Source organism: Pongo abelii, chromosome 20 (assembly GCF_028885655.2).
Source record: "Pongo abelii isolate AG06213 chromosome 20, NHGRI_mPonAbe1-v2.0_pri, whole genome shotgun sequence".
NCBI lineage: Eukaryota > Metazoa > Chordata > Mammalia > Primates > Hominidae > Pongo > Pongo abelii.
In genome coordinates this window covers 57,508,861-57,536,581 of record NC_072005.2, presented here as the reverse complement: position 1 = coordinate 57,536,581, position 27,721 = coordinate 57,508,861, and the positions used below count along the sequence as shown (strand labels likewise).

Genomic DNA, 27,721 nt, shown 5'->3' with positions numbered 1-27,721 from the left:
ATAATTTTGCGTTATCCCTCACAGTGATGGGTTCTCTAAAGATCTTTCTTCCTCTGCCTCCTCCTCCTTCTCCTCTCTCTTCTTCCTTGGTGGCCGAGAGCTCTTCTGCCCCCACGAGACCCACGGCTCTTGCTCCCCCTTTTCTCTCACTCTTGGCCTGAGGCCCCCTGCAGGGGGAGGCGAGCTCCATTGGGTTGCGCCTACATTCTCCACCACAGCCAGCCCAGGGCGGAGAGGAGGGCCAGGGGCCCTGGGGGCCTCGGGGCTGAGTTCTCCAGGGATCCTGGGCCTGGGGGAAGAGAAGGGGTGATGGAGGGAGGCCTGAGAGTGGGGGACCCCATGTGTGTCTCTCCAGGGGCCCCATCTCTTCTGAGCCCACTCTTTAGGGTCCTTTCTGGATCTCTCATTGGGTGTGCCTGCTTTTCTGACTGTTTCTATTTTTTTTTTCTTTTTTTTGAGACGGAGTCTCGCTCTGTCACCCAGGCGCAATCTCAGCTCACTGTAACCTCTGCCTCCCAGGTTCAAGCAATCCTCTTGCCTCAGCATCCTGAATAGCTAGGACTACAGGTGCCCAACACTACGCCTGGCTAATTTTTGTATTTTTTTTTTTTTTTTTTTAGTAGAGACATAGTTTCACCATGTTGGCCAGGCTGGTCTCAAATTCCTGACTTCAGGTGATCAGCCCGCCTCGGCCTCCCAAAGTGCCGGGATTTACAGGCGTGAGCCACCACACCCGGCCTCCAAAATTATTTTTTGTTTATATGTGTGTTTGCTTATTTCTCTACATGACCACTTGTTTATTGCTTTTCTACTCCTACTGGACGATAAGCTCTGCGAATCCCCAAACCTTGTTTCTTTTGTGCACAGCTGTGTCCCCCACGACCAACCCTTAGCTGGCGCTCAATGAATATTGATTGCGTGGGTCGGTTTCTTACTCGCATTGCTTTTCAGTCTCAGCGTCCATCTCCTAAGTTCAGGGCCAGCCTGAAGGGCGGTCCCGGCGTCTCCACTTCCCTAGCCCCGCCCCCGTCCCCGCCCACCTTCCCGGCCCCGCCCCGCCCGAAGACGCACGCAGGAGCCGCATGGAGGCGCTGGACGCTCCCAGTCGGTTGGCGGCGCGACACGTATAGTTGCCGTAATGCCGGGCGCTCACGTTGGCAAACAGAAGCATCGAGCGGGTGCGCTCCGTCTGCACCTTCAGGCCCTCGGCCGTGCCGCTGCTCAGCCTGCCAGGGATCCGGGTCAGGGGCCGGGCCGCAGCGCCCAGCCAGGCCAGCTCCCCGACTCTCAGGCTTCTCCGTTCCCCGGAGACCCAGCATTCTGCCCCCTACCCCGGTGATCCATCGCCTCGGGTTCTAGCACCTCATGGACCTCGGGTCACTCCCACCGCCGCCCCCGTCCAGGCACCCTGGCCTCTCAGGGACTCTGGACTCTCCCGTGGTGCACCCCTAGCCGTTAGGGCCTCCCGAACTCTGCTTGTCCCCTAAACCTTGCCCGACAGATCCTCAGCATTGACCCCGACCCCTAGCCAGCTCCCTGAAAAGTCTGGGGAGACGGGGCTCCAGCATTCATCAAGCGGGGACCCAAGCTTGTCTCCGGGGCTGGACAGATCCCGTCACCTAGAAGCTGGACGCCCCAGGTTCGGGACCCAGAGCTCTGCTGCCTTCCCCTGCCCCGCTCCGTCCCCCTGCCTCACAATCCAAGGGACTAAGGACCTCCCCTTCCCGCTCCCACGGCCCCCTCAGTGCTGTCCTCACAGTCTGTCATCCTTGTACCACTGGAAATCCGCGGGGGGAACCGCCATGGCTTCGCAGCGCAGGAGGGCGGCCCGGCCCAGCGCGGTGCGGGCGCTGGTCACGTCCGTGATGGTCGGAGGATCTGGCGAGGGGCGAGGGTCAGCGAATTCTCCTAGCCGCGTGGGGACGAAGGGGTCCCGCCCCCAGCCCCGGCCTCCCTCAGGCCCGTAAGTCTCGCCCCCGCTTCCTCTTCCCTCGGACCCCTCCTCCCGAGGGACTCGGGGGTCCGCCACCCTTTCGTGCCCAGTGCCAGGGGGGCTCACAGTTGACTGTGACCAGCACGCGGCGGCTGTCGGGCGCCGAGTTAACCCCGTTGTGAGTCACGCACTCATACTCCCCGGCCTGGCCCCGCTGGATGTCAGAGATCTCCAGGATCTCTCCTTCCGAGGTGAAGCCGTCTGTGGGGGGAAGGAGGAGGAGGGGGCGGGGCCGGACACAAACACTTAACACGGGACAACACGGGCACAACACGGACACACATCAGCGGGGCTGGCACGGCAAGGCCTGGAGTGCCCGGGTCAATGGGGGTGGGGTGGGGGAGGGGCTGCGGGGCCGGGGGCCTGGGATCTCTCCAGCTGGGGGTGGGGGAAGGAGTGAGGGTCTGGGACTCAGTTCCCGGAACCCAGTGGGGTGGGTTAGAGAATCTAAGGGTTCAGGACATCCCTCCAGGAATCTGACTCAGATCATGGAGCTCCGTGGGGAGGATCCCAATGGGGAGGGGGATCCCAGGATGTTAGGTCTCAGAAGGATCTAGCAAATATGGAACCAGTGGGGCAGGATCCCTCGTTCTGGGATCTGATTCATGGGGTCTAGGGAATCAGGATCTGGTGATTGGGGTCAGCAATCCAAGTATATGGGGGTCTCATAACACAGCAGCAGTCTCAGAAGACCCTCTGGGACTTAGGGTATCCAGAGATCCCAGATCTCAAGACCAGGATCATGGGGCTCAGATGACCCAGTGGGGTAAGATCCAGGGATTCAGGGAATGGGATCTAGTGATTGGCACCATGGGTCTTCAGAGACCCTGAGAATGAGGATCCAGGGATCTGGGATCTGGTGGTGGAGATCCACATAAAAGGGCTGGTGGGTGATGTCTAGGACCTGGACTGTCATATATGGGCACTCTGGCGCTGTTTGTGGGTAGCCTTGAGCACTGGTTCTTGGGGCTTGTGGAGCGGGAGGGAGCTTTGGATTTAGCAGGTCTTGGTTAGAGCCTGGGAAAGTGCATTCCTGGCAAGTTCCCAAGGGATGCTGATGCTTTGGGTCTGGGGTCCACACCGTGAGGCCCGCTGGGCTACAGTGTCCAGCAGAAGAGAGGCAGAGATGTACGCAGGACCGCTGGTGCAGCCTGGCTTAGGGCACCTAGTGGCAGGGGATCTTAGCCCAGGAGAATGCTGTGAGCGTGTGGGGAGACATCTGGGACGTTGGGGTTGGGGAAGTGGAGCAGGCTGGGGTTTGGCAAGTGATGCAGAAGCAGTGGCCCAGGCCTAGGACGGCAGGTGGAAAGCCAGTGGTGATGCTTCTTAGGTCTGGGGTCTGTGGTCTGCGGATGAAATAACTGGAAGCAGAGTGGGAGCAGAAGCCAAGGGGCCAGGGAGAAGGGGGCTCGGGAAACTAGCTAGGGATATGGGGAATGGAAGGGCCCAGACTGCGCAGTGGGGGACGGGGCTTTTGACCTGGGATGGGGTCCTCACCTCGGAGCTGTCTCCAGGTGACCGTGGGCTCCGGCCGCCCCACGGCCAGGCAAAGCAGGTTCACATTGCCCCCCTCATTCACCGTCACAGGCGACGAGATGTTCACAATGCGGGCAGGGACTGCGGGCAGCGGGAGAGGCTGAATATGGATGCCCAGGAATCCAGGCCCCCAGCCCTTCCTCCTTCAGATCCAGGAGTCCAGGCCCCCAGCCCCTCCTCCCTCAGCCCTAGGAGTCCAGGCCCCCAGCCCCATCCTCCCTCAGACCCAGAAGTCCAGGCCCCCAGCCCCATCCTCCCTCAGACCCAGGAGTCCAGACCCCCAGCCCCTCCTCCCTCAGACCCAGGAGTCCAGACCTAGAGCTTCTCCTCCCTCAGACCCGGGAGTTCAGACCCCCAGCTCCTCTTCCCTCAGACCCAAGAGTCCAGTACCCCAGCCCCTTCTCCCTCAGACCCAGGAGTCTCTGCCCTTTTCTCTGAAACCTCTGTCTGGGCCTGGCATCTTCTTGTCTAATTGCTGATCTTGTCTCTGTTCTCTCTCCACCTTCATGCTAACTTGGTTTCTCCATCTTGGGGTCTGAATTCCTCTCCCTGTCTCTATTTGTATTTATTATTATTTTAAATTAATTTATTTAACAAATACCCACATGGGACTTTCTGTGTAACAGATTCTATTCTAAGTGCTTTACCCAAATCCACTGATTAGATGCTCACTACCAGCCTCTGGGGTGGATGTTACTGTATTTCATCAATTCTAAGTCATATCTGTGCTTTCCACCCCCCTCTCCCATTTGAACATTTCTCCAAGCAGGATGGCCCTCGAGATAGGATGCCAGGGTATTACTGGCAGTGTTTTTGTTTTTTCTTTTCTAGTAGGGCATAAAATAAAAGTAGCTCTTCCAATTGACGACGTCTGGGATTTGACATATGATAGCACCATCCCCATTTTGCAAAGGAGTCCCGGGCCTCTCCCCTGCTCAGGGTCCCTGGGCTGGTGGACGGTGGCACTGAGGTTGGAACCCAGGCATTCTGACTCCAGAATTGGAGCTCGCCAGGATTCCCCTGGATTCTCTCTGTCTCCAGGTCCTGTCTCTCCAGATGCTCCCTGCCCTCCACCATTTCGGATGCCCTCTGCCTCTCGCCTCACTGTGGAGCTCTCCAGCCCCATCTCTCCTGCTCTGGATCTGGCGCTTGCAGCCTCATGGGACTTCCCTTTGCACACTTGGCTCATTTTCTCACCTGGCCCTGCACACACTGTTTCTTTTCTGGTCTTAGCCCTGTGCCCAGCCAAAGGCGTCAGCTCAGACGTCACGTCTGGGAAGTCCTCTCTGAGCCTCTCCTCAGAAAATCAGCCCCCAAGGTGTGGGGACAGCCTGCCTTGTTCTGTAGCCCCAGTGCCTAGATCAATGCTCACACAGAGTAGGCCCTCCAGGAGTGGGGCTGAACAAATGAACGTGGTCTTCCCCCAAGCACCCCCTCATCCCTGTAGCTCTCCTGCCCTAGAAGTGATCATGCTGATGTGTCACTGTGTAACTGGCCCCCTTCTGCTGGGCTGAAATCCCCAAGGGCAAGGCTGTGTCCGTCTTTCTTGCTATGTATCCCTGGGGTTGGGGAACATGTGGTATCTGTCATCATGCCTCGTCTCCCCCACACTCTTAACCCCTCCACCCAGCCAGGCCCCGGCCAAGGGCTCACCGTGGACAATGAGGTAGACCTGAGTGGTGTACGGCTGGTGGCGGGTCTGGAAGGAGCAGGTGTAGAGGCCCTCGTCGCCGAGCCCCACCTCGGTGATGAGGATGGAGAACTCCTCGGGGGTGTTGATGAGCAGCCGCACCCGAGGGTCGCTGGTCCAGCGGTCATTGCCGGCGTACAAGATGTTGGAGCGGTTCAGCCAGGCCACGCGGGTCACATGCTCGTCGATGAAGCAGCTGCAGGGAGAGTGAAAGTGGGAAGGTTTTTCTCCACTCACCCAGCCTCAGCCTTCCCCCACCGGGGAGGCGGGTGGGAGAAGGAGACCACCGCATCTCCAGGTCCCACCACAGCCCTGTGAGGCGGATGCTGCTGTGTCCACCATAAGCTGGGGGTAAGCTGAGCCTCAGGGAGGGAAAGCTGTGAGCCCAAGTGCAGAACGGAACAATAGCTCGTGGTTACTGAGTGATCGTGTGTGTCAAAGACACAAAAAGGGGAGAACAGAGAATCTGGGAGAGAGGAATAGAGATGCAGAAGGAAAGAGAAAGAGACCTAGAGAGAGGGACAGAGACCCAGAGAGTGGGACAGAGACCCAGAGAGAGGGACAGAGACCCAGAGAGAGGGGGACAAAGACCCAGAGAGAGGGGGACAGAGACCCAGAGAGAGAGGGAGACAGAGACCCAGAGAGAGAGGGGGACAGAGACCCAGAGACAGAGTGGGACAGAGACCCAGAGACGGGGGACAGAGACCCAGAGAGAGGGGGACAGAGACACACAGAGATGTACAGAGACCCAGGGGGGGGGGGCAGAGACACACAGAGAGAGAGAGAGGGGCAGAGACCCAGAGAGAGAGAAAGAGACCCAGAGAGAGACTCAGAGAGAAGGGGACAGAGATCCAACAGAGAGGGACAGAGACACACACACAGAGAAGGACAGAGACCCAGAGACAGACCCAGAAAGAGGGGGACAGAGACCCAGAAACAGAGAGAGAGAGAGCAAGCAAGAGAGAGAGAGGCATGGAGAGAGGGGGGAACAGAGACCTGGGTGAGGAGAGGTGGAGACCTGGGGAAACAGTAACCCTGTCCCTTTCTGCTGGATGCCTGTCCCCTTCTCTCTGAGTCGCTCTCTGGGTCTCTTTCTCTCTCTCTCTCTGGGTCTCTGTCCCTCTCTGTGTGTGCCTCTGCCCCCCTCTCTCCACCCCTTTGACAGATGGGGACACTGAAGCCGAGGGGGAGCCAGCTCATAGTTGTGTTGCTACTGAGGGGGAATGTGGAGCCCAAGTCTTCCCATCCCAGGCTGTGCCTGTAACCAGGATCCCCACCCAGGAAGGTGAAGCTCCGAAGGTGAAGGGGCAGGACCGCATGGCTCCATGAGATCTGAGTCCCCATCCACCGAGGGAGGTACCTGAGAGTGGCGTTGTCACCTTCACACACTGTGTAGTTGTCGGCAGGAGAGTTGAACTCCAGGCTCTGGGAGAGCAGCCCTGTGGAAGGTGGGGATGGCTCAGCCTTGGCAGCTCAGACAAGGCCCGGGCATGGTAGCACTTGCACACATGTGCACACGCATGTCCTTGCGGTCACAGACGTCTCCTGCATCCGCTGCCACACACATTCACTACACATGTGCACACGCACGTCCTTGCGGACACAGACGTCTCCTGCACCCCCTGCGACACACATGCACTGATGTTTTCGGAGATACACCCACAGGAGACACAATCAGAGCAGACACATGCAACATGTATCTCCCCATGAGCCCACACAGACTCACAGACTCAGATGGGTAGGTGCCCATGGACACACAAACCTACACACCTCCAGAGATGCAGAGACAATCGTAGCACACAAACACACACATACAGATACACACAGATGCATGTGTACACAGACGTCTATACAGAGACATATGTACAAACATATACATGCAGACACATGTACACATAAGACATATACACAGACACAGATACCTGTGTACACAGAACATACATTCACAGATACAGAGTACAGCAACACACATACCAATATGAGCAGATTAACAATTACATAGATATGGCTAGGTGCGGTGGCTCACACCTGTAATCTCAGCATTTTGGGAGGCCGAGGTGGGAGGATCACCTGATACCAGGAGTTCAAGACCAGCCTGGCCAACAAGGTGAAACCCCATCTATACCAAAAATACAAAATACTATCCGGGCTTGGTGGAGGATGCCTGTAATCCCAGCTACTTGGGTGGCTAAGGCAGGAGAATCGCTTGAAACCGGCAGGCAGAGGTTACAGTGAGCCAAGATCACGCCATTGCGCTCCAGCCTGGGCGACAAGAGCGAAACTTGGTCTCAAAAAAAACCCCAACAATTACCATAGATACATATACATATGCAGAGATATGTACACACATCCACACACGGTCTACACACACAGACATGTACACAGGTACATCAACACACAGATACTTGCGTCCACAGAATACATATGCACAGATACATGTATACACACATACATACACACAAATACACATGTACATGGGCACACAAATATTCATAGGTACACTATACAGACACACATGTACCTATGCGCAGATGAGCGCATAGTATATATGCATACACACAGAAACACACATATATACATGAATACACACAAATATATACACACAGGCCCACAAGTACACAGATGCACACGTACGTTAACTCAGAAATGTACTGAAGACATACACATAAAACCAGATGCATGTAGATAACACATATGTGTACGCAGACATGCAGACACACAGATATGAACACGTGCGCACAGAGATCCACATGTGTACATTCTCAGACACACATCTGTCACAGATGCACAAATACACCCTCACACACACGAACCTTCGCAGACACACCCATCTACACAGGCACACTGTGTGCTCAAGCTCGCCAGGGCATGCTTGCAGGTGTGAGCCCATGTCCACTCGCACACTTCAGCACAGCAGGCAGGCCCCATCACCCCCACGCAGTCATCTCTCTGTAGACCGTGGCCAGCGGGCTGGACCAGGGCCAGGGAGTGGGGGCTGGGCATGCGGAGGTGGTGGAGCCGGCACCAGGCGGAGAGGGAGGAAGGCCGGCTGGATGACCTTGGACTCCTGGAGCGGGAGGGGCCTGCGTGGGGCTGCCCTGCCCCCAGCCCAGGCGAAGAGCTAATTAATCTAATGAATTAATGGCCCGTGCTGCCCCAATGACTCCCAGGGGCCCTCTCCATCAGCAGCCCCACAGGATGGGGCCAGGACGGAGCCAGGTGCAGTGGGTTGGCCAGGCTCTGGGGCTTGGGGCTGGGCCCTGCAGCCCCTCACCCTGGGCCCCCTCATGCCAGAGTCACCACTGGGATTTGAAGAGAATGGAGAGAGGGGGCTCACCCTCCCTGAGCTAAATACAGTGGACACTGCTACATACAGCCCTGGGAGCAACAAGAGACAGCTCGGGGATGGATGATGGACACACGTGTGCACACGCGTGCACACACACACACACAGGCTTGGACAAGGCACGGAGACCTCTCCAGGCCTAGAAATAGTCCCCACACTTGCTGTGTCCTTACCCAGACAGAGAGGTACACACACAGTCATACAGACACAAACAGCTCCAGCTACACCCATACACACACACAAACACATACAGTCACACGCATACAAACACCGGAGACAGTCCCACCCTCTCAGTCACACGCATGGCTGTGGACCCGCTCAAAGGGACAGGTGTGTATATACAGTGATGCTGACACACCCAGCTCTGCATAGGCACCCAGCAGCAAGTCAGTTGGAAAGGAGGATCTGTCCCAGGAGCGCTCATATAGTCACATTCAGGCCAAGCAACTGCAGCACCCTGAGTCACCCCATCATATACAATAGTTCCCACATGGTTCTATCGACATCAACCAGCCCCACACATGGCTGCAAAGTCCACACACAATTACATCCCTTCCCAGGATGGTGAAGACAGACAGACACACACACACGCTTACTAACCTAACTGGTTACACAGACACTACTGGTGCGAGCACCACGATTCCCAACTTTGCACTTTGGAAGGCCCTGGGTCAGACGCACACAAAGCTACAACCCGTGTAACAAGACAGCGACACTGTCACATCCCCTCAAGCACAAAGGGGCCACGCTGGGCCGAGAATCAGGTCATGTTGTCTCCTGTGATCAGATCACACGTGGCTGGACGCACACACACACACATATGCACACGCAGGGAATTGGAAAGTCACCAACAAAAACCTGGACCGAACGACGGGTAGTGCTACATTCAGTGCTGCCAGAGAGTCACATGTACGCACCAAGATCCCTTCCCAGGCTGGTGAAGACAGACAGGCACGTGCCCTGCCCGATCCCCCAGACACACAGGATTTGCTATGCTCCTGCTGACACACCTTCTGGGCCAGGGTTCCTAAACCTCAGCATGGCTGACATTTGGGCCCAGACTGTCCTATGCAACATAGGAGATTGGCAGCATCTCGCTTCTGATCTGGATCCACTCGATGCCAATAGCACCCCCTACTCCACCACAAATGCCTCCAGACAATGTCAGATGCCCCATAAGGGGCAAAATCACATCCCCACTTCTCCGTTGAGAGCCACTGTCCTACAGGAACCAAGAAGTGCGGGGAAGAGGGAGCTGTCCAAGGTGCCTACCCTAAGGTTCAGGGGCTTCAGGGCTCCTGAACTCAGCAACTGATTGAAGCAGGTGCTGCCCCCATGAGTTGAGCCCATACACCACTCCAGGCTTCTTGGGGCTTTATTTTTTATTTCTATTTTTATTTTGAGACAGAGTCTCGCTCTGTTGCCCAGACTGGAATGCAGTGGCATGATCATGGCTCACTGCAGCCTCAACCTCCCCAGCAAAAGCAATCCTCCCACCTCAGCCTCCCGAGTAGCTGGGACTATTGGCATGAACCACCACACCTGGCTACTTTTTTTTTTTTAAGAGATGAGGTCTTGCCATGTTGCCCAGGCTGGTTTCGAACTCCTGGGCTCAAGCTATCCTCCCACCTCAGCCTCTCAAAATGTTGGTATTACAGGCGTGAGCCAGAGTGCCTGGTCAGGGCTTTATTATCTGGTCATTGGGGTGGGAAGTGGACCCTGCAGGGAAGGCAGGACTCCGGGTGCCTCAGGACTTTGTCCATTGCACTCTGATGACTGTCTGTATCTGGCCTCCCTATCAGACTAGAAGTTTCTTGGGGGTAAAGCTTGGTTCTGACTCAAGTTTGTGTCCCCAGCATCTCCCAACACTGGGCCTGGCCCACCAGAGGCCTTGGGAAATATTTGTTGAATGGATGAATATAAATGGATGCCTGCAACACTCTTCAACTCTTGAACTCCTACTCATTCTTCAGGACCCCAGTGCAAATGTCCCTTGCCCCAGGAGGACCTTTCTGACTGTTCAAGGCAGAGCTCCCACTCCTTCTTCTGGGCACTGTTTGACTTAGCTGAGACAGTGATGAGGAGCTTTGTGATGGCTTGAATCTTAGCTGTGTCCCCCCAGGGTCTAGCCAATCTCAGAACTGGGAAGTGTTTGTGGAAAGGGCATGGATGGTCCTCAGAGACCAGATAATAAATCCCTGAGGAGCTTGGGTTGGAAGATCAAATGTCTGTCCCACCACTTCCTAGCTGGATGACCCCCACTCCTGGCCAGTGTGAGCTTCAGTTTCTCCAACTGTACAAGGTGAAAAATAGTAGTTCTTCCCTGCAAGGGTTTCTGTGAGGGATTCCGTGAGACTATACAAGCAGAAGTGTTTAGCTCAGCTGTTGGCATTCGGAAAGAACCCAATAAATGCTAGCGGTTCCTAACAGCACCTTCTTTTTTAGGAACCATCTATTGCTATCCCTGGCTTGGCATAGGTCTCCCTAGATGCTCTGCTCAGGGGAGCGGGGAGGGGGGCAGGGCTGTATCTGGGCTGTCAATTGCTCTGAGTCACTGACTCCCGGGTAGACACCCTGGTAAGCATCTACTGATAAAGCCAACCCTGCATAACCAGGGGGCCCAGGGAACGCAGTGTGGCTGCCAGGCAGCTGGGTTCAAGTTCCAGCTCTGCTGCTGAGCCACACAAGTTACTTCACCTCTCTGGGACTCAATTTCCCCACCTGAAATGGAAATGATAATCATGCCTTCCTCACTGGGTTGTGGGGAGGATTACAAGAGGTAATCCAAGTAAAGGTTCTAGTACAGTGCCTGCCAGTTAAGTGCTTGCAAACAGCTGTCCGTGAGCTGGCTGTTAGGGTGATTATGTGGCAGGCACCGGCCTGTGGCAAGGGAGGTGTCTAGAGGTGATCAGAGGGCTCACTTGGTCCCTGCCCTTGTGGGATTTACAGTCCAGATGCACAGGTCTCATACCTGTTTGATAAACTTGGGAATGAAGGTGGTAGGCAGGTGACTTTTCTTAAGACAGAAAGAGAACCCCAACAAGCTGAGTGACCTTGGGTTGGGGGTGAGAATCTTCTGCCGCCCTGCCAAGGAGCTTAGGCAAAGCTGGGACCCTGCAATGGTTGGCAGGGGTCGCGGGGGTGACACTCTGATTCCACAGTCTCAGAAGAAACAGGTGGGAAACCTGGGAGGTAGGGAGTGGAGGGGCGGGGCATGAGACTGGGGCAGGGAGGAGGGGGTGCGGCTCTGGCTGGGAAAGGCTGTGAGAAGGGGCTGGGCCTGTTATGTCTGGCACCCAGGAGTCCCCAGGAGGGTCCTCCTCCCTTTGCTGACCTCAGAGTTCTGAAGGTTGGCTGGGCATGGTGGCTCATGCCTGTAATGCCAGCACTTTGGGAGGCCAAGGCGGATGGATTGCCTGAGGTCAGGAGTTCGAGACTAGCCTGACCAATATGGTGAAACCGTGTCTCTACTAAAAACACAAAAATTAGCCGGACATGGTGGCGTGTGCTTGTAGTCCCAGCTACTCGGGAGGCTGAGGCAGGAGAATTGCTTGAACCCAGGATGCAGAGGTTGCAGTGAGCTGAGATTGTGCCACTGCACTCCAGCCTGGGTGACACAGCAAGACTCCATCTTAAAAAAAAGAAAAGAAAAGAAAAACAAAGAAAAAAAAAGAAAAAATCTGAGGGCATTAGCGTCACCGACACCAGGGGAGTCCAGACACTGTGCCAAGAATCCTGAAACTAGACACACCTTTTCTTTCCCTTTTTTTTTTTTTTTTTTTTTTTTGAGACAGGGTACTGCTGTGTCACCCAGGCTGGAATGCAGTGGCACCATCTTGGCTCACTGCAACCTCCACCTCCCAGGCTCAGGCAATTCTCCTGCCTCAGCCTCCCGAGTAGCTGGGACTACTGGTGCGTGCCACCACCCCTGGCTTTTTTTTTGTAGATATGGGGTTTCCCCATGCTGCCCAGGCTAGTCTTCAACTCCTGAGCTCAGGTGATTCACCTGCTTTGGCTTCCTGAAGTGCTGGGATTACAGGTGTGAGCCACTGCGCCCAGCTTGATCCTCCTTTCTGTTGATCCCACCTCAAGGTCTTTACCTCTGCTGTCAACTTTGAAAGGTTGACTTCCGGCGGGGTGCAGTGGCTCACACCACTTGACCAGGGTCACAAGCCATGTCCTGGCTCTGCCACAGCTTCCTGCCCCAGTCTGGCCCCATAACGATTTATGGGGACTTTAAGAATGAATGTGGGGGCCAGACAGTGGCTCATGCCTGTAATCCCAGCACTTTGGGAGGCCGAGGCGGGCGGATCACGAGGTCAAGAGGTCAAGACCATCCTGGCTAACACGGTGAAACCCCATCTCTACTAAAAATACAAAAACTTAGCCAGGCGTGGTGGTGGGCGCCTGTAGTCCCAGCTACTTGGGAGGCTGAGGCAGGAGAATGGCGTGAACCCAGGAGGCGGAGCTTGCAGTGAGCTGAGATAGCGCCACTGCACTCCAGCCTGGGCGACAGAGCGAAACTCTGTCTCAAAAAAAAAAATAAAATAAAGGTTGACTTCCCCTCTTCCTTCAGGTCTTAACTCCACTCTCCTCTGCTCAGAGATGGTTTCCTCAGCCACTTGAGCTTCAAAGGCCAAGTCACTTTTATCTTCTTTACATTACTCATCACTCTCTGAAATTACCTTTTATTTGTTTTTAGGTTTTGGTTTTGGTCTTTGATCTCTCTCCATCCCACTACAATCTAAGCTCCGTGAGGACAGTGACTGCCTGGTTCACTCACTGCCATAGGTATATATCCAGTGTCTAGAATAGCGGCCCTGGTCCCCATGAGCATTTGCTATATGAATCAACAACCAAGCACAGCCCACAAGCCAGATGAACCCGGAGCTCAGAGGTCCTGGGGAGAGCTAGCTGGTCAGGGGCAGTGCTGGGACTCAAATCTGGGGCTCCTGCTCCCTTCTGACCATCATCACTCTGCTAGTTGCCCCAGAAGCAAAGGAACCACCCACCTCATTTGCTGCTGCAGAAACTGCCATTTGATTGTGTTGAATTGTTCTAAATACCACAATGTAGCTGCTTTTGTAAATAAATATGTATATGTGAGGGGGTGCGTCTGTGTTGGCATAAAAGATTTAGAAAAGAATTGAAGATAGATGAATATTTATGGATGTAAGGGAGGTATGGTTAAGTGGGAAAAGGCCGATTGCAGAGAAATGGGCTTGTTTTGTTTCTATTTTGGGGAAAAAAAATCAACAAACCAACCAATCCATCACTTATGTTGTCCTCTGTGTGTCGTGTCTAAGTCTGTAGAAGTGAGAGAAAGCTATGGAAGGATGCGCTCCAGCCACAGACCGGTTCTCTCAAGACAGTGGTTGTGAGAGTGGTGGCAGGGCAGGAGCACAGTGGGGTTTGCCCTTATCAGAGGTGGACTGTTTTGCAGTGTATTCCTCTTGCAACTTGGACAAGATCATGAATAAAAGAAGAGAGAAGATGCTAGTTTGCATATCTTGCCATGAGCTTTTTTTCCCAGACAGCTCAAACTGTCCATGGGTGGGTGGGGGTGTCTTTCTGGCATCTCGTTCTGTCTCAACCCCACCCCATGCCCTCTCGTCCCCAGTTCTCAAATGGGGAACCTAAGACCAGAGGTGGGAAAAGACTTGACCAGGGTCACAAGCCACGTCCTGGCTCTGCCACAGCTTCCTGCCCCAGTCTGGCCCCATAACGATTTATGGGGACTTTAAGAATGAATGTGGGGGCCAGACAGTGGCTCATGCCTGTAATTCCAGCACTTTGGGAGGACAAGATGGGCAGATCACCTGAGGTCAGGAGTTCAAAACCAGCCTGGCCAACATGATGAAACCCTGTATCTACTAAAAGTACAAAAATTAGCCCAGCGTGGTGGCACACACCTGTAGTCCCAGCTACTTGCGAGGCTGAGGCAGGAGAATCACTTGAACCCGGGAGGCAGAGGTTGCAGTGAGCTGAGATTATGCCACTACACTCCAGCCTGGGCAACAGGAGCGAAACTCTGTCTCAAAAAAAAAAAAAAGTAGTGAATGTGAAAAATGGAAAGTTAGAGCGAGAGAGAGAAGGGGAGGGAGAGAAGAAACAGGAAAGTAGGGGAAAGGTCAAAAGGGTACAAGGAGTGGGGAAAGAAGAGGAGGAAGAAGAAGACGAGATAAGGACAAGGAGAGAAAGAAAGAAGAGGTGGCTGGTGCAGTGGCTCACACCTGTAATCCCAGCACTTTGAGAGGCCCAGGTGGGAGGATCACTTGAGGCCAGGAATTTGAGACTAGTCTGGGCAACATAGTGAGACCCCCATCTCTACAAAGAAAAAAAAAAAAAAATTAAAAATTAGCCAGGAGTGGTGGTGTGCATCTCTGGTCCCAGCTACTCCAGAGGCTGAGGTGGCAGGATCGCTTGAGGCAGGGAAATTGAGGCTGCAGTGAGCTGTGTATGCTTGCACCACTCCACTCCAGCCTAGGTGAGAAAGTGAGACCCTGTCTCAAAAAAACAAGAAAAAGAAAGAAAGAGAGAGAAGAAAGAAGGAAAAGAAAGAAAGGAAGGAAGGAAGGAAGGAAGGGAGAGAGAGAAAGAGAAAGAAGAAAGAAAGAAAGGAAGGAAGGAAGGAAGAAAGAGAAAGAAGAAAGAGAAAGGTAGGTCAGAACGAAGGAAATGAATGAGAGAAGGAAATGAGAGAAGTTAATGAGGATTAAGGCATAAGTGAGGAAGCAAGCAAGAATCGAGACACTGAGTCATGCAATGGGCAACAGTCTGCAAAGCAGAGAGGGACAGATGTGGAACTGTGCTGTCAGCAGCAGGGATGGAGAGACAATGACCCAGAGACAGAGGCAGGTGGAAAGTCAGCAGCGGATAACAGCGATGGGAAGGGATGGGAACCTCCAGAAATGGCAGAGACACAAAGACCTAAAGAGATGCATGACAGAGACAGAGACAGGTGGTCAGAAAGTTAGAGGGTGATTCAGACTGGTTAGGTGGGAGGCGGGGGGAGGACTAGCAAGGGACTGAGGCTCTGGCCCACCAGGTCCCTGCGTCCTGCGTGGATGGGGCTGTGTTTGTGTGACTGGTGTCTGCAGGTGCTGCTTCGGGTGGGACGCTGTGACGGGGTTTCTGTGCCAGACTTGGTCTATGTGGGCGGCCTCCCTGAGACTCTTGGGGACTCTGTCGGGGTTCTTGGTTATCCCTGGGACTCTTTGTTCAGGGGAGGGCCTGGGGGAATCCTCCAGAAAGTCTGAATTAACCCAGCTCCCTGCCCTCCTGAGCACCCACCCTCCAGCCTCCTGCCTCCTTGCACTCTCCTCCCTTTTCTTAGCGGGGAATCTAGGAATCTCCTAGACCACCCCCTGCCTGCCAGGCCCTACTGGGGAGACTCAAGGTCCAGCTACCTAACCTCAGTGCAGAAACCTGCCCCTGGCCCTCTCCCCAGCTGGGAGGGCCGGGGTTAACCCTTCAACCCTGCTTTAACCCTTCCCTTCCCTCTGTTCTTCCTCCGCCCATGTCCATTGCTCTTCCACTGTCCAGCCCCAGGAACCTAGACGTTCCATCAGAGCTTCAGAATCCAATACCCCAGCCCAGCACCCCAACTTCCTGTATCTCCAGCTCCCTTCTCCCCCACATAACTGCAACCTCCCCAAGTACCAACACTTTCTCTCAACCTAGATGACCCTGCTGGGGGATTTCAGACCCTTCCCCTCTTTTCCTGACCCTGGGACTAGGTCTGGGGACACCCTTGTCCCCTCCTCTTACTGACCCTGGGAAGACATCCATCTCCTGACCTCTGTCCCGAGATGCCTACCCCAGCCCCCGGCAAGGACCTCTTCAGGGACCCTCTCCACGCACGGATGAACACCCCTGACAGGGCGTTATCCCCTGTCCCCACCCCAACTCAGTTCGGAGATCCGACCCGGGGACCCCGACTCCAGTGTCTGCCCCCTCCTCATCAGGAGCCGCAGACTCCCTCCCCCAGGCCGGGCTAGGTGTCTGCGACCCTCTTGCCTGCTCGGGGAAGCAGACCTCTGCCCCTAGGCCCGGCTCCGGCCAGAGGACGCCGACCCCTGCCCCGGGGCGCGGACCCCCACGTCCGAGGTCCCCCTGCCCAGCCAGGGGATGCAGACCCCTCCCCCGGGCCCAGACCTCGGCGTCCCGGGGCCTCCCCTCGCCGGCCCAGGGATGCAGCCCTCGACCCCCACCCCTGATCCCCCAATAACCCACCCAAGACCCTGGCGTCCCTGCCGAGCCCCCCGCCCCCGGCGCTGCGGTACCTCGGCTGATGACGGCCAAGCCGGCCAGGGCGGCGGCGGCGAGAAGCCGGAGCCGGGCCCCGGGCGCAGGGGGGGGCATCGCGGCAGAGGCGGCGCGGAGGGGGAGGGGAAAGGGGGGGCCGGTCCGGGGCGCGCGAGGCCTGGGGGGAGAGGGGGGAGGGGGAGGGGGACCCCGCCTGCGGCTGCACCGGCCCGGGGGGCGGCGGGGGCGGGGGGAGGGGGCCGGGGGGGCGCGACGAGGCGGCCGGAGCTGCTGCAGACCCGGGGAGGGGGGCGGCGCTGACGGGCAGGGAGACCGACCAATCAGGAGAGGTGGGGGGCCGGGGAGGCGGGGTCGAGGGGGGGTTGCTTGTTGGAGGGAGAGGCCTTTGTTACTGCGGCCCGGCCCCTACCCCCTCCCGCCCCAGGCGTCCCCACGTCTTTCCACCACATCCGCAGAACACGGAGTCTGGGATACTTCCTAAAACCCAGCTCCCTCCTCCTTCAAGTCCCAATCTCATCCTCCCTTGGACCTAGGAGACTAGCCCCAGTCCCTCCTCTCTCAGACCCAGGAGTCCAGGTCCCCAGCCCCTCCTCCCTCAGACCCAGGAGTCCAGGCCCCCAGCCACCTCCTCCCTCAGACCCAGGAGTCCAGGCCCCCAGCCCCTCCTCCCTCAGACCCGGGAATCCAGGCCCCCAGCCCCTCCTCCCTCAGACCCGGGAGTCCAGGTCCCCAGTTCCTCCTCCCTCAGACCCAGGAGTCCAGGCCCCCAGCCACCTCCTCCCTCAGACCCAGGAGTCCAGGCCCCCAGGCCCCTCTTCCTGTGGGCCACAGTTCAGCTTTTCCATCTATTTTCATGGATAACGAAAACACTGACTTTTGGAGTGAAATTTGCTTTTTCCCTCCACCCCAACCCTCATCCCCAGTATAATAAGGCAATGGGAAGGGATTGGGGGACTTATCTTGGGGGAGCAGGTGAGGTTTAGGTGCAAAATCCAGGGTTTAGGTGCAAAACATCCTGGCTCCCTGTTCTTTCACTGACTTGGTTGTGTGACCTTGGACAAGCCATTTCTCTTCCCAGAACCTCAGCGTCTTCCCCTGCAAGGTGGAAAATTCCCTATTGCCCAAGGTTATTCAGAAGAATGAGAGATCTTGGAGCAGCTCCTGGCTCCACCCAGCACCTCAAAAACCTGTAGTGAGTTTCTCCCTCCCCTTTCCACTTTGCATCTGTTCACTAGGTGTATTCCACCCTCCTGTTCCCGTCCCCTTGGCATAGGCAGGAGCAAAATAATCTCTGAGCCTACGTTATTTCTGTAGCAGTTCAAGGCAGGAGCTTTTGAAGTTACCCAGTAGGGGCTGCTCTGCCTCAGAAACATATCCACCCTCAATTCCTTCCCCCTCCACTCACATCCAATTTGTCTGCAAGAACCGCTGGCTCTGCCTCCAAAACAAATCTCTGCTTTGTCCTTTTCTTATTCTCCCATCCTGGTCTGAGCTTTCACCACCTCTCCCTGTAGGACTCTGACTGTAGCAGCCTATGCTCTACTCTCTTGGTCTCTGCCTTTGCCTCCACCTTCAGAACAACCACCACTAAACACCTGGACCAGCTGGGGCCACTCCCTGCCTCAATCACTCAGCCCGCTGTGACCTTCTTTCCATTCCTTAAACAAACCAAACAATTCCAGCCCCAGGGTCTTTGTACTTGCCGTTCTTTCTGCTGGAATGCGCTTCCTACCACACTGGCAGATGACTCTTTCTTATTTAAGGCTCACCTTCTCCCCTTTAAGAAGCCTTCATTGATCATAGTTTCCAAAGTAGCTGCTACTCCCAACACAATAACTCTATGTCATACCTCTTCATAGCACTAACAATTTTCTTTTTCCTTTTAGTTTTCTTTTCTTTCTTTCTTTCTTTTTTTTTTTTTTTGACAGAGTTTTGCTCTTCTTGCCCAGGCTAGAGTGCAATGGCATGATCTCGGCTCACCACAACCTCTGCCTCCTGGGTTCAAGTGATTCTCCTGCCTCAGCCTCTGGAGTAGCTGGGATTACAGACATGCACCATCACAGTCAGCTAATTTTGTATTTTTAATAGAGATGGGGTTTCTCCATACTGGTCAGGCTGGTCTTGAACTCCTGATCTCAGGTGATCTGCCCGCCTTGGCCTCCCAAAATGCTGGGATTACAGGCGTGAGCCACTGCGCCCGGCAGATTTTCTTCTTTCACTGTTATTTTTAGTTGCTCTCCCCCTACTCCCACTTCCAGAATGTAAGCTTCACAGAGTTTTTTTGTTTCTGTTTTGGTCTGCTTTTGTTCAAGGCTGGATTTCCAGAGCCCAACCTAGTGACTGACATGTAGTACGTACTCAAATAAATACGTACTGCATGAATGAGTTGGATGGCTTAGCTCCGTTTGGAGAGATGGAGGGAAGTAAGATACAGAGGGAGGAAGAGACCCGCCTGCGTTCACAAAACTGGGTGATGCAAAAGTTAATGGTGTTCTGGAGGTGGCTTGCCCTGGCTCAAAAGAGCTGATTATTAAATTTTCAGAAATTGTGCAAGCCAGGTGTTAAACCATTATTAGCTTGAAACTGGCCATATTGGGAGGATTTACAGCACAGCAATGGTGAACACTGAATCAGCTGGCCAGCCCACCACTCTACAAAATCCATTGTGATCCTGGTGAAAGGCCATTTATTGATCCTCTTTGAATTCCGGACCGTTCAGACTTAGGATGAGAACAGGAGCTCCCTCTTCCTGAAATGGCCCATCCCATGCCTCATAACAATATGAGTGCTTACTCGGTGTAGGGATCTTTCTAAGCACTTTGTACATATTATCTCCTTGAAGCATCATGACACCCTTCTGAGGCAGAACTTATCTTTATCCCTATTTCACAGGTGAAGAAAAAGAGACATGGGGATTTTTTTACATCCCAAGAGCTATAAATGTGTGATACTGTGAAATATATATTTGGTCTTCGTAACACCCTCTGTACTTCCACTGGCAAGCCCCAGGTAGCTTCAGTGTGGGGGCTGGCCACAGGAAAGAACAAGGCATGATTGGGACTTTCAGCTCATCTCCCAACCTCTGTGGAGGGGAGAGAGAGTGAAAGTTAAGTGGAGCACCAATGGGCAATGATTTAATCAATCATGCCTATGTAATGAATGTTCCATTAAAAAACCCCAAAAGACTGGGTTTAGGGGGCTTCCGGACAGTTGAACACACGGAGGTTCCTGGAAGGTGGCATGCCTGGAGAGGGCATGGCAACTCCATTCTCCTTCCCCTGCACCTCACTCTGTGTGTCTCTTCACCTGTATCCTTTGTAATATCCTTTATAATAAACTGGTAAACATGAGTGTTTTTCTAAGTTCTTTGAGCTGCTCTAAAAAATTAATTGAAGAGAAAGGTGCTATGGGAACCCCAATTTATAGCTGGTCAGTCAGAAGCACAGGTAAAGAACCTGGAGCCTACAATTGGCATTGGAAGTGGGGGACAGTCTTGTGGGACCAAGCCCTCAACTTGTGGGATCTGCTGTGAAGTCCAGGTAGATGTATGAGGATTGAATTGGAGTACACCCAATTGGTGTCCACTGCAGAACTGATTAATTGGTTGCTGGTGGGGAGAAATCCCTACACAATTCTTGGTGACACCAATCAACAGAGAAGTGTTGATTGTTGAGAGAGAGAATAGAAAAAACACTTTGGTTGTCTTCCCTATAGCCTCAGATTTGGTGTCAGAAGTGGGATGAGTAAAATAGAAATTCATGGAGTTAGAACAAAAGTCTTAATATAATACTATTTAAGGTTGGGTGGGCCAAAGGGAGTACTTGTTGGTTCCCTAACATTAAAGGGTTCCAAAAAAGTTTGCTATATTTACCTTAGTTTGGAGAAATTTTAAAAGTCAGAAAGCAAAGATTAAAATAAGACATCTGATCTGAAATTTTCTGGGGTGATAGTCTGGCAGTTTAATCAAGATACAGATTAACCAACAAGCAAGAGTTCCTTTGCTCAATGCCCTGATGGGGACCTAAAGCCTTATGTACACAAGTGGACAAAATGATCAGGGATGGTGAAGAGAAATTCTTGGGATTCCTTGATATGGGAGGTCCACTGACTATGGTACCAACATCCATTGGTGAAGTCCTGACTTGGGATTAGATTGAGAGAACATAAAAATTTAAGGGTTGATAGACTTATGAAAGTTGGAATGCTTGAACAAGTTTCATGTAAAGAAGTTGCATCTCCTTTACCTAAATGTTTAATGTGAGTGCATAGCATATCCGGCTGGGGAATACTTCTCCTACCTAGCATTGTAAAACCAAAACCCGTTAATAAATTTCTAATAGAGGCTACAGTTAGGAAAGTGAGGGTTGGTGGAATTAAGATAAACCTTTATAGGAGAGTTGGTATATTCGAACACATTTTCTCTGAAGTGATTTTACCTGATTGTATTATGGGGATAGATATTGTATCAGACTGGGAAATGTTTCCCATACCTAGCATTATAAAACAAAGCCATGTAAATCTGCCTTTAATCAATATTAATTGGACATGCTAAATAGGAACCAGTCAGATCTTTGGAGCCCACACAATGTAGAATAGAAGATGGAGTGATACTTTGGACAAATTCTCTGAGACAGAGCCCTGTATAGAACCCAAACTGGGGCCTATGGGAACAGCCTATAAGCACCTTCCAGTGACAACTACTGGGACTCTGGACTAGAGAATTTCAATTTGAAGAGCATAATACTACTTTCTATGGGATATTAATTCAAGCTACCCCTATGACTGAGGACATAAAATCATCTTGAAGCCTGAAATACCAATAATATCTGGGATTATGTTGAAAAACACTCTAATGGAGATTAAAATGCCCAGAAGAGTCCCCTAATAAATTAGAAATGATTTATACAGGATCATGCTACCTAGGGAATGCAAGGAGGAGATACTAATGAAAAAGGAGCCTCTTTCTCCCTCGGACTGACTCTGGAACCGTATGGGGAGCAGCTGGATCCTACTGCCACTTGGACAGTGCCCTATAAACAGCTCTCAACTAACCAACAAAGAGCTGCTTGGTGTGCAGATGACAGTGCCAAGATGAAAAGACCACATCCTATTTAGAAGGGTGCCATTCTGATCAAAGAAGATAGAAACAAATCCGTTTGGTGAGCTGAACTGCATGCTGAAGAATTGAACAGTAGTAAAAGCCCCTCTGTGTGGGTTTTTACTGACTCACAGGCGGTGGCCAATGGCTTGGCCATATAGTCAAGCAGGTGGATAACGGAAACCTAGCCTATTAAAGGGATACCCATATGGGACACACACAGCCCTTTGGAAATTTGAGGTGTCCTTAAAGTAGGACATGTCAATGCCCATCAGAAGAGCTCTCTTCCAAGTTTGGAAGGTGATTAAAATCGACAAGCAGATATCCCTGTGTGCTCACTTAAGGTGGCCACCTGGGTCCATGAAATGAGAGGATATGAGGGCACTGCAGCAGTGCAGAGATGGGCTGAATCTAAATATGTTTCTATTGCACCCTCTCAGGCACATAATGCCAATAAGAACAGTTCTGTCTGCCAGCAAGAGAGACAGAAACTGCAGATGGCTATGGGCCAGATTCCCTGGTGGGAAGGTCCCAAGCACAGCTGGCAAGTGAGGCTGATGCTGGTAGCCCTGGGGGGCTACAAATGGGTCTTGACAGGAATAGATGCTGACTCTAGGCTGGTCTTTGCTTATCCAGTGGAAGATGCAGATGCTCAGAGTGCTATAAAAGAATCAGAACAGAATATATTACATACATTTGCACAGGCTGCCATCATTTCTTCTGACCAAGGAACACACTGTCTAGCCCATAATGTCCAGCAATAGGCAGAGAGCTGTCCTTTGGGTAATAATTTGATCAAGAAGTGGAATGAGCAATTAAAACATTGGTTGTCTAAAACAGGGGAGATAAAAGCATGAAGGATGTACCCATAATTTTTTTAATGTACCCATAAAAATAAAAATTAAAAAAAAAACAGGAAGATTTGACTTACATGCCCTCCTGAGTGTGTGCTCACACTCAACCTAATGGGACTACAGGAGTATCACCACTAGACTTCCCTGTTTTCTGGTTGACCTGGGAAAGTGGGGGTGGGGAGAATGCTGGTGTGGCTATGCAATTCTTGCCAAGTTGCTATAATGACTATATATGTTTTTCTTTCTTCCAGATATAACCTCATTTTTTTCTCCTACCTGATGCAGTGGTCCTAGTAAAACCAACCCAATTGTCCCATAGAAGTGGTTATTTACTGTTTTGTTTTTTTGAGGCAGGGTCTGGCTCTGTCACCCAGGCTGGAGTGCAGTGGTGCAAACCTGGCTCATTTCAACCTCCATCTCCTGGGCTCAAGTGATCCTCCTACTTTAGCTTCCTGCATATCCTACAGATGCGTGCCAGCATGCCTGGCAAGTTTTAAACTTTTTTTGTAGAGACAGGGTCACGCCATGTTGGCCAGGCTGATCTCAAAGTCCTGGCCTCGAGCAATCCTCCTGCCTCGGCCTCCAGAAGTGCTGGGAATACAGGTGTGAGTGAGCCATCTCACCTGCTGAGTTTTTGAATAAACCTAGAAAGTGACCCTTTTGGTGTTAAAACTTGAAATTTACATTTGTCTCACTTGAGTTCTTTCCTTTGGAAGCTGACCTTCAGGCAAAGGACTGAAACTCACCAGATTATACCACACAGACAATGAGAGACTAAATCCCTCATTTCTCATGATTGCTTCCTTACTCCTCCCTAATTCCTGTTTTACATTCCTTCACCACTATATAAACCCCCCAGTTTTAGTCTGTCAGAAGTGAGTTTGAGACTGATTTCCCATTCTTCTTGGCTTCAGCACCCGATTAAAATCTTCTTCCCCGGCAACCCTTATTGTCTCAGGGGTTGGCTTTCTGTGCATCTAGCAATGGAAACTAGACTAAACCCCTGGCATGTTAGTAATGCTAGGACGAGAACCAGGTCTTGAAACTACAAGTGCTGAAAGTAGGGATGATTCCTAAGCAAAAAAATGCAGCTATGTTATTTTGTTTGTTGGTTATTCTTTTTTGTACTTGACATATAATAATTGTATATATTTACAGGGTACATAGTGATATTTCGATACACACAATGTATGGTGATCAAATCAGGGTAATTCGCATATCCATCATCTCAAAAATGTTTCATTTCTTTGTGTTGGGAACATTCACTATCCCCCTTCCAGCTATTTGAAGCTATATATTATTGTTAACTGGAGTCATCCTACAGTGCTATAGAACACTGGAACTCATTCCTCCTATCTAGCTATAATTTTGCATCCTTTAACAAATCTTTTCATATCTCTTTTTTTGTCAGAATTCCCTAAAGGCCTGATAGAGGCAGATTGCACCTCCATCCTATATGGCAAAACTGGGGCTAATAGTGGATGCAGCTATATTGTCTGGTAGTGAAACCAGCCCACTAGTTCTGCACCTGTGTAATCTTACCCAGTCTGAATGAGAGTGGACTGGGGGGCAGGTACTTGCTAGACTAGTAATGCTGCTTGCAGTCTAGACAAGCACAGTGTTCCTTGCAAAGGTGGAAAAGTTTGGATATAAATGAAGAGAAGGAAGAATGGTAGCTGAAGGTAAAGGAATGAATAAATGGGTTATGTAATGAAGGAAATCTAATATTACGTTAACACCTTGAAAGATGCTCAGAACATGGGATGACATTGTCTCTTAGCTCAGTTATACCAGATGCCTGAGAGGGTGAAACTATATGTGTGCAGAGACCACTCCTGCTTTTAGAACCTGACAAGATAGAATGGAAGGCTGCAAACTTGAGTGGTCTCACTCTGGGAGACATTCATACAATATGATGGACTGAACCAATTAGTCACGATTGAATGGGATTCTAGTAATGTGGCAGTATCTTTTGAGTTGTATATTCTTTTGGTATAAGGGAACCATGTCCAAAGACCAGGGGTGAATGGTGTGATACTGTGAAACATATATTTGGTCTTCATTCCTCCTGCCCCTTTCCTGACATACAACTCCTACATGCTTGGAACCTCCAAAGTGATGTCTTCTGTATGCTAATGAATTGACTAATGGCTGGTAGCTTCAGGATAGGGTCTGGTCACAAGAAAGGTCAAGGCAGGATTATAGGGTTGGGACTTTCAGCCCACCTCCCAATTTCTCAGAAGGAGGGAGGGGCTGAAGGTTAAGTTCATCGCCAGTGGCCAATGCTTTAATTAGCCAGGCCTCTGTAATGAAGCCTCCTTAAAAACCCAAAGGGACTGGGTTCAGAGAGCTTCTGGATAGCTGAACACATGGAGGTTCCTGGAGGGTGGTGCACCTGCTGAGGGCCTGGCAGCTCTACCCAGCACTTTGGGAGCCCAAGGCAGGCAGATCACTTGAAGCCAGGAGCTCAAGACCAGCCTGGCCAACATGGTGAAATTCCATCTCTACTAAAGATACAAAAATTAGCCAGGTGTGGTGGTGCACACCTGTAATCCCAGCCACTAGGGAGGCTGAGGGGGGAGAATCGTTTGAACCCAGGAGGCAGAGGTTGCAGTGAGCTGAAAACTTTAGTTTTCTTCCTATATCCTCAGAATATGACAGAAGATATCTGCCATATGTGCACTTGATAACAAACTTATATCCAGAATATATAAAGAACTCTCACAAATCAACAAAAAAGAGACATCTCAATCTTTAAAATGGGCAAAAGACATGAACAAGCACTTTACAAAAAAAAGGATATTCAGGCTGGGTGCAGTGGCTCACACCTGTCATTCCAGCATTTTGGAAGGCCAAGGGGTTGGATCACCTGAGGTCAGGAGTTTGAGACCAGCCAGGCCAACATGGTGAAACTCTATCTCTACTAAAAATACAAAAATTAGCCAGGTGTAGTGGCACGTGCCTGTAGTCCCAGCAACTCAAGAGGCTGAGGCAGGAGAATCGCTTGAACCCGGGAGGCAGAGGCTGCAGTGAGCCAAGATTGTGCCACTGCACTCCAGCCTGGGTGAAAGAGCAAGACTCCAGACCAAAAAATAATAGTAATAATAATCACATGAAAAAGAATTCAGCATCAGTTATCAGAGAGATGAAATCAAAACTATGAGAAGATACTCTTACTCTGCTGCCAGAATGACTAAAATGAAAAGGATTGACAATAACAAGTGCTGGTGAGGATGTGGAGCACCTGGAACTCTCTTGTATCATTATGGGGACTGTAAATGGGCACAACTGCTTTGGGGAATGTTTTGTCAGTGTTTACTAAAGCTGAGCATTCCTGTGATCCAGCAATTTCACCCCAGGTATTTATCCATGAGAAATAAAAACAACATGTCCACAAAGACTGGCAAATGAATGTTCACTGCAGCTTCATTTATGCAAGTCTCAAACTGAAGGTAGCTAAATATCCAGCAACAGATGAATGTGTAAATTAATTAATATGGACTCATACCATGGAATACGATTCATTAATAAAATGGAATGAGCTATTGATATGTGCTAAAACATGGTGGAAACTCACAGGCGTAATGTGGAGTGAAAAATGCCAGATACAAGATATTACATACTGTATGATTCCATTTATATGAAGTCTTATACCTGGCAAAAATGATCCATGGGAATAGATGTGAGAATTGTAATTACTCCGGTTGCGGAGAGTCCGGGAGGAGACATGTCATGGCAATCCAGCAGGAGGTACATGGAAGGGAGCCTTCTGCAGTGGGCACATTCTACTTCTTGGTCTGGATGGTAGTTGAATGGACAGAGATATAGTCTATCTGCATTACTCCCAGATTCTGTGTTTACAAATTTGCTTATTTGCTAACATTTCTTTTGTTTTTTTTTTTTAATTTTTATTTTATTTTATTTTGAGATGGAGTCTTGCTCTGTCGCCCAGGCTGGAGTGCAGTGGCCCGATCTTGGCTCACTGCAAGCTGTGTCTCCTGGGTTCATGCCATTCTCCTGCCTCAGCCTCCCAAGTAGCTGGGACTACAGGTGCCCGCCACCACACCCAGCTAATTTCTTTTTGTATTTTTAGTAGAGATGGGGTTTCACTGTGTTAGCGAGGATGGTCTCAATCTCCCGACCTCATGATCCACCTGCCTCAGCCTCCCAAAGTGCTGGGATTACAGATGTGAGCCACCGCGCCCGCTGCTAACATTTATTTCTAACCCTAAAATCAATACTCTCAGGGCTTTCAGGACTATTCACAGTCATCCGGAGAGGGGTTAAAATTTCAAGTTGCTGCACACAGGTTCCGAGCAGAGGTACAGATGGGCGACGCTCTGCCTCTCGTCTCAGCTCTCATACAGAGATGTGGAGAGGATGGGGATTGCAAGGGGCAGTTCAGTGCAAGAAGCTCCAGCTCTGGTGCCAGTTGGAGAAGTCTGAATCCCAACCCTGGCACCTGTTAGGGGGGTAGCCTCAGACAAGCTACTTAATTAACACTTCTAGGAAACTTGTTTGTAAAATAAAGAAAATAGAGCTGCCCAAAGTGGCTCACACCTGTAATCCCAACAATTTGAGAGGCCAATGCAGGAGGATCACTAGAGGCCAGGAGTTTGAGACCAGCCTGGGCATCATAGCGAGACTCTGTTTCTACAAATAATTTAAAAAGTAGCAGGTGGGTGCAGTGGTTCACGCATGTAATCCCAGCACTTTGAGAGGCAGAGGCTGGCAGATCACTTGAGATCAGGAGGTCGAGACCAGCCTGGCCAACATGGCAAAACCTCATCTCTAATCAGAATACAAAAATTAGCCAGGTGAGGGGTGGTGGTGGCACGTGTCTGTAGTCTCAGTTACTCAGGGGGCTGAGGCATGAGAATCACTTGAACCCAAGAGGCGGAGGTTGCAGTGAGCCAAGATTGCACCACTGCACTCC

At 51.6% G+C, this 27,721-nt stretch overlaps 1 protein-coding gene across 1 annotated transcript; it reads right to left on the bottom strand.

Annotated features, from left to right (window-relative positions):
• Window positions 1-72: 72 nt before the first annotated feature.
• On the bottom strand, window positions 73-17,134 carry IGLON5 (IgLON family member 5). Its single transcript, XM_002829645.4, has 8 exons — window positions 16,851-17,134; window positions 6,580-6,658; window positions 5,183-5,415; window positions 3,491-3,610; window positions 2,060-2,194; window positions 1,758-1,878; window positions 1,072-1,226; window positions 73-289 (listed from the first exon to the last, which is right to left on the bottom strand). The coding sequence occupies exons 1-8, from the start codon at window positions 16,927-16,929 to the stop codon at window positions 201-203; spliced, it is 1,011 nt and encodes a 336-aa protein (XP_002829691.1). The 5' UTR covers window positions 16,930-17,134; the 3' UTR covers window positions 73-200.
• Between the last annotated feature and the right edge of the window lie 10,587 nt (window positions 17,135-27,721).

Excerpts from the sequence above, each read along its gene's own strand:
- IGLON5 (XM_002829645.4), bottom strand. The coding sequence starts at position 16,929 with ATGCCCCCCCCTGCGCCCGGGGCCCGGCTCCGGCTTCTCGCCGCCGCC. Across the intron at positions 3,611-5,182 it reads GGTCTACCTCATTGTCCACG|TCCCTGCCCGCATTGTGAAC; the intron begins GTGAGCCCTTGG and ends CGCTGCCCGCAG. Across the intron at positions 290-1,071 it reads CGCCTCCATGCGGCTCCTGC|GCCCAGGATCCCTGGAGAAC; the intron begins GTGCGTCTTCGG and ends CTCTTCCCCCAG.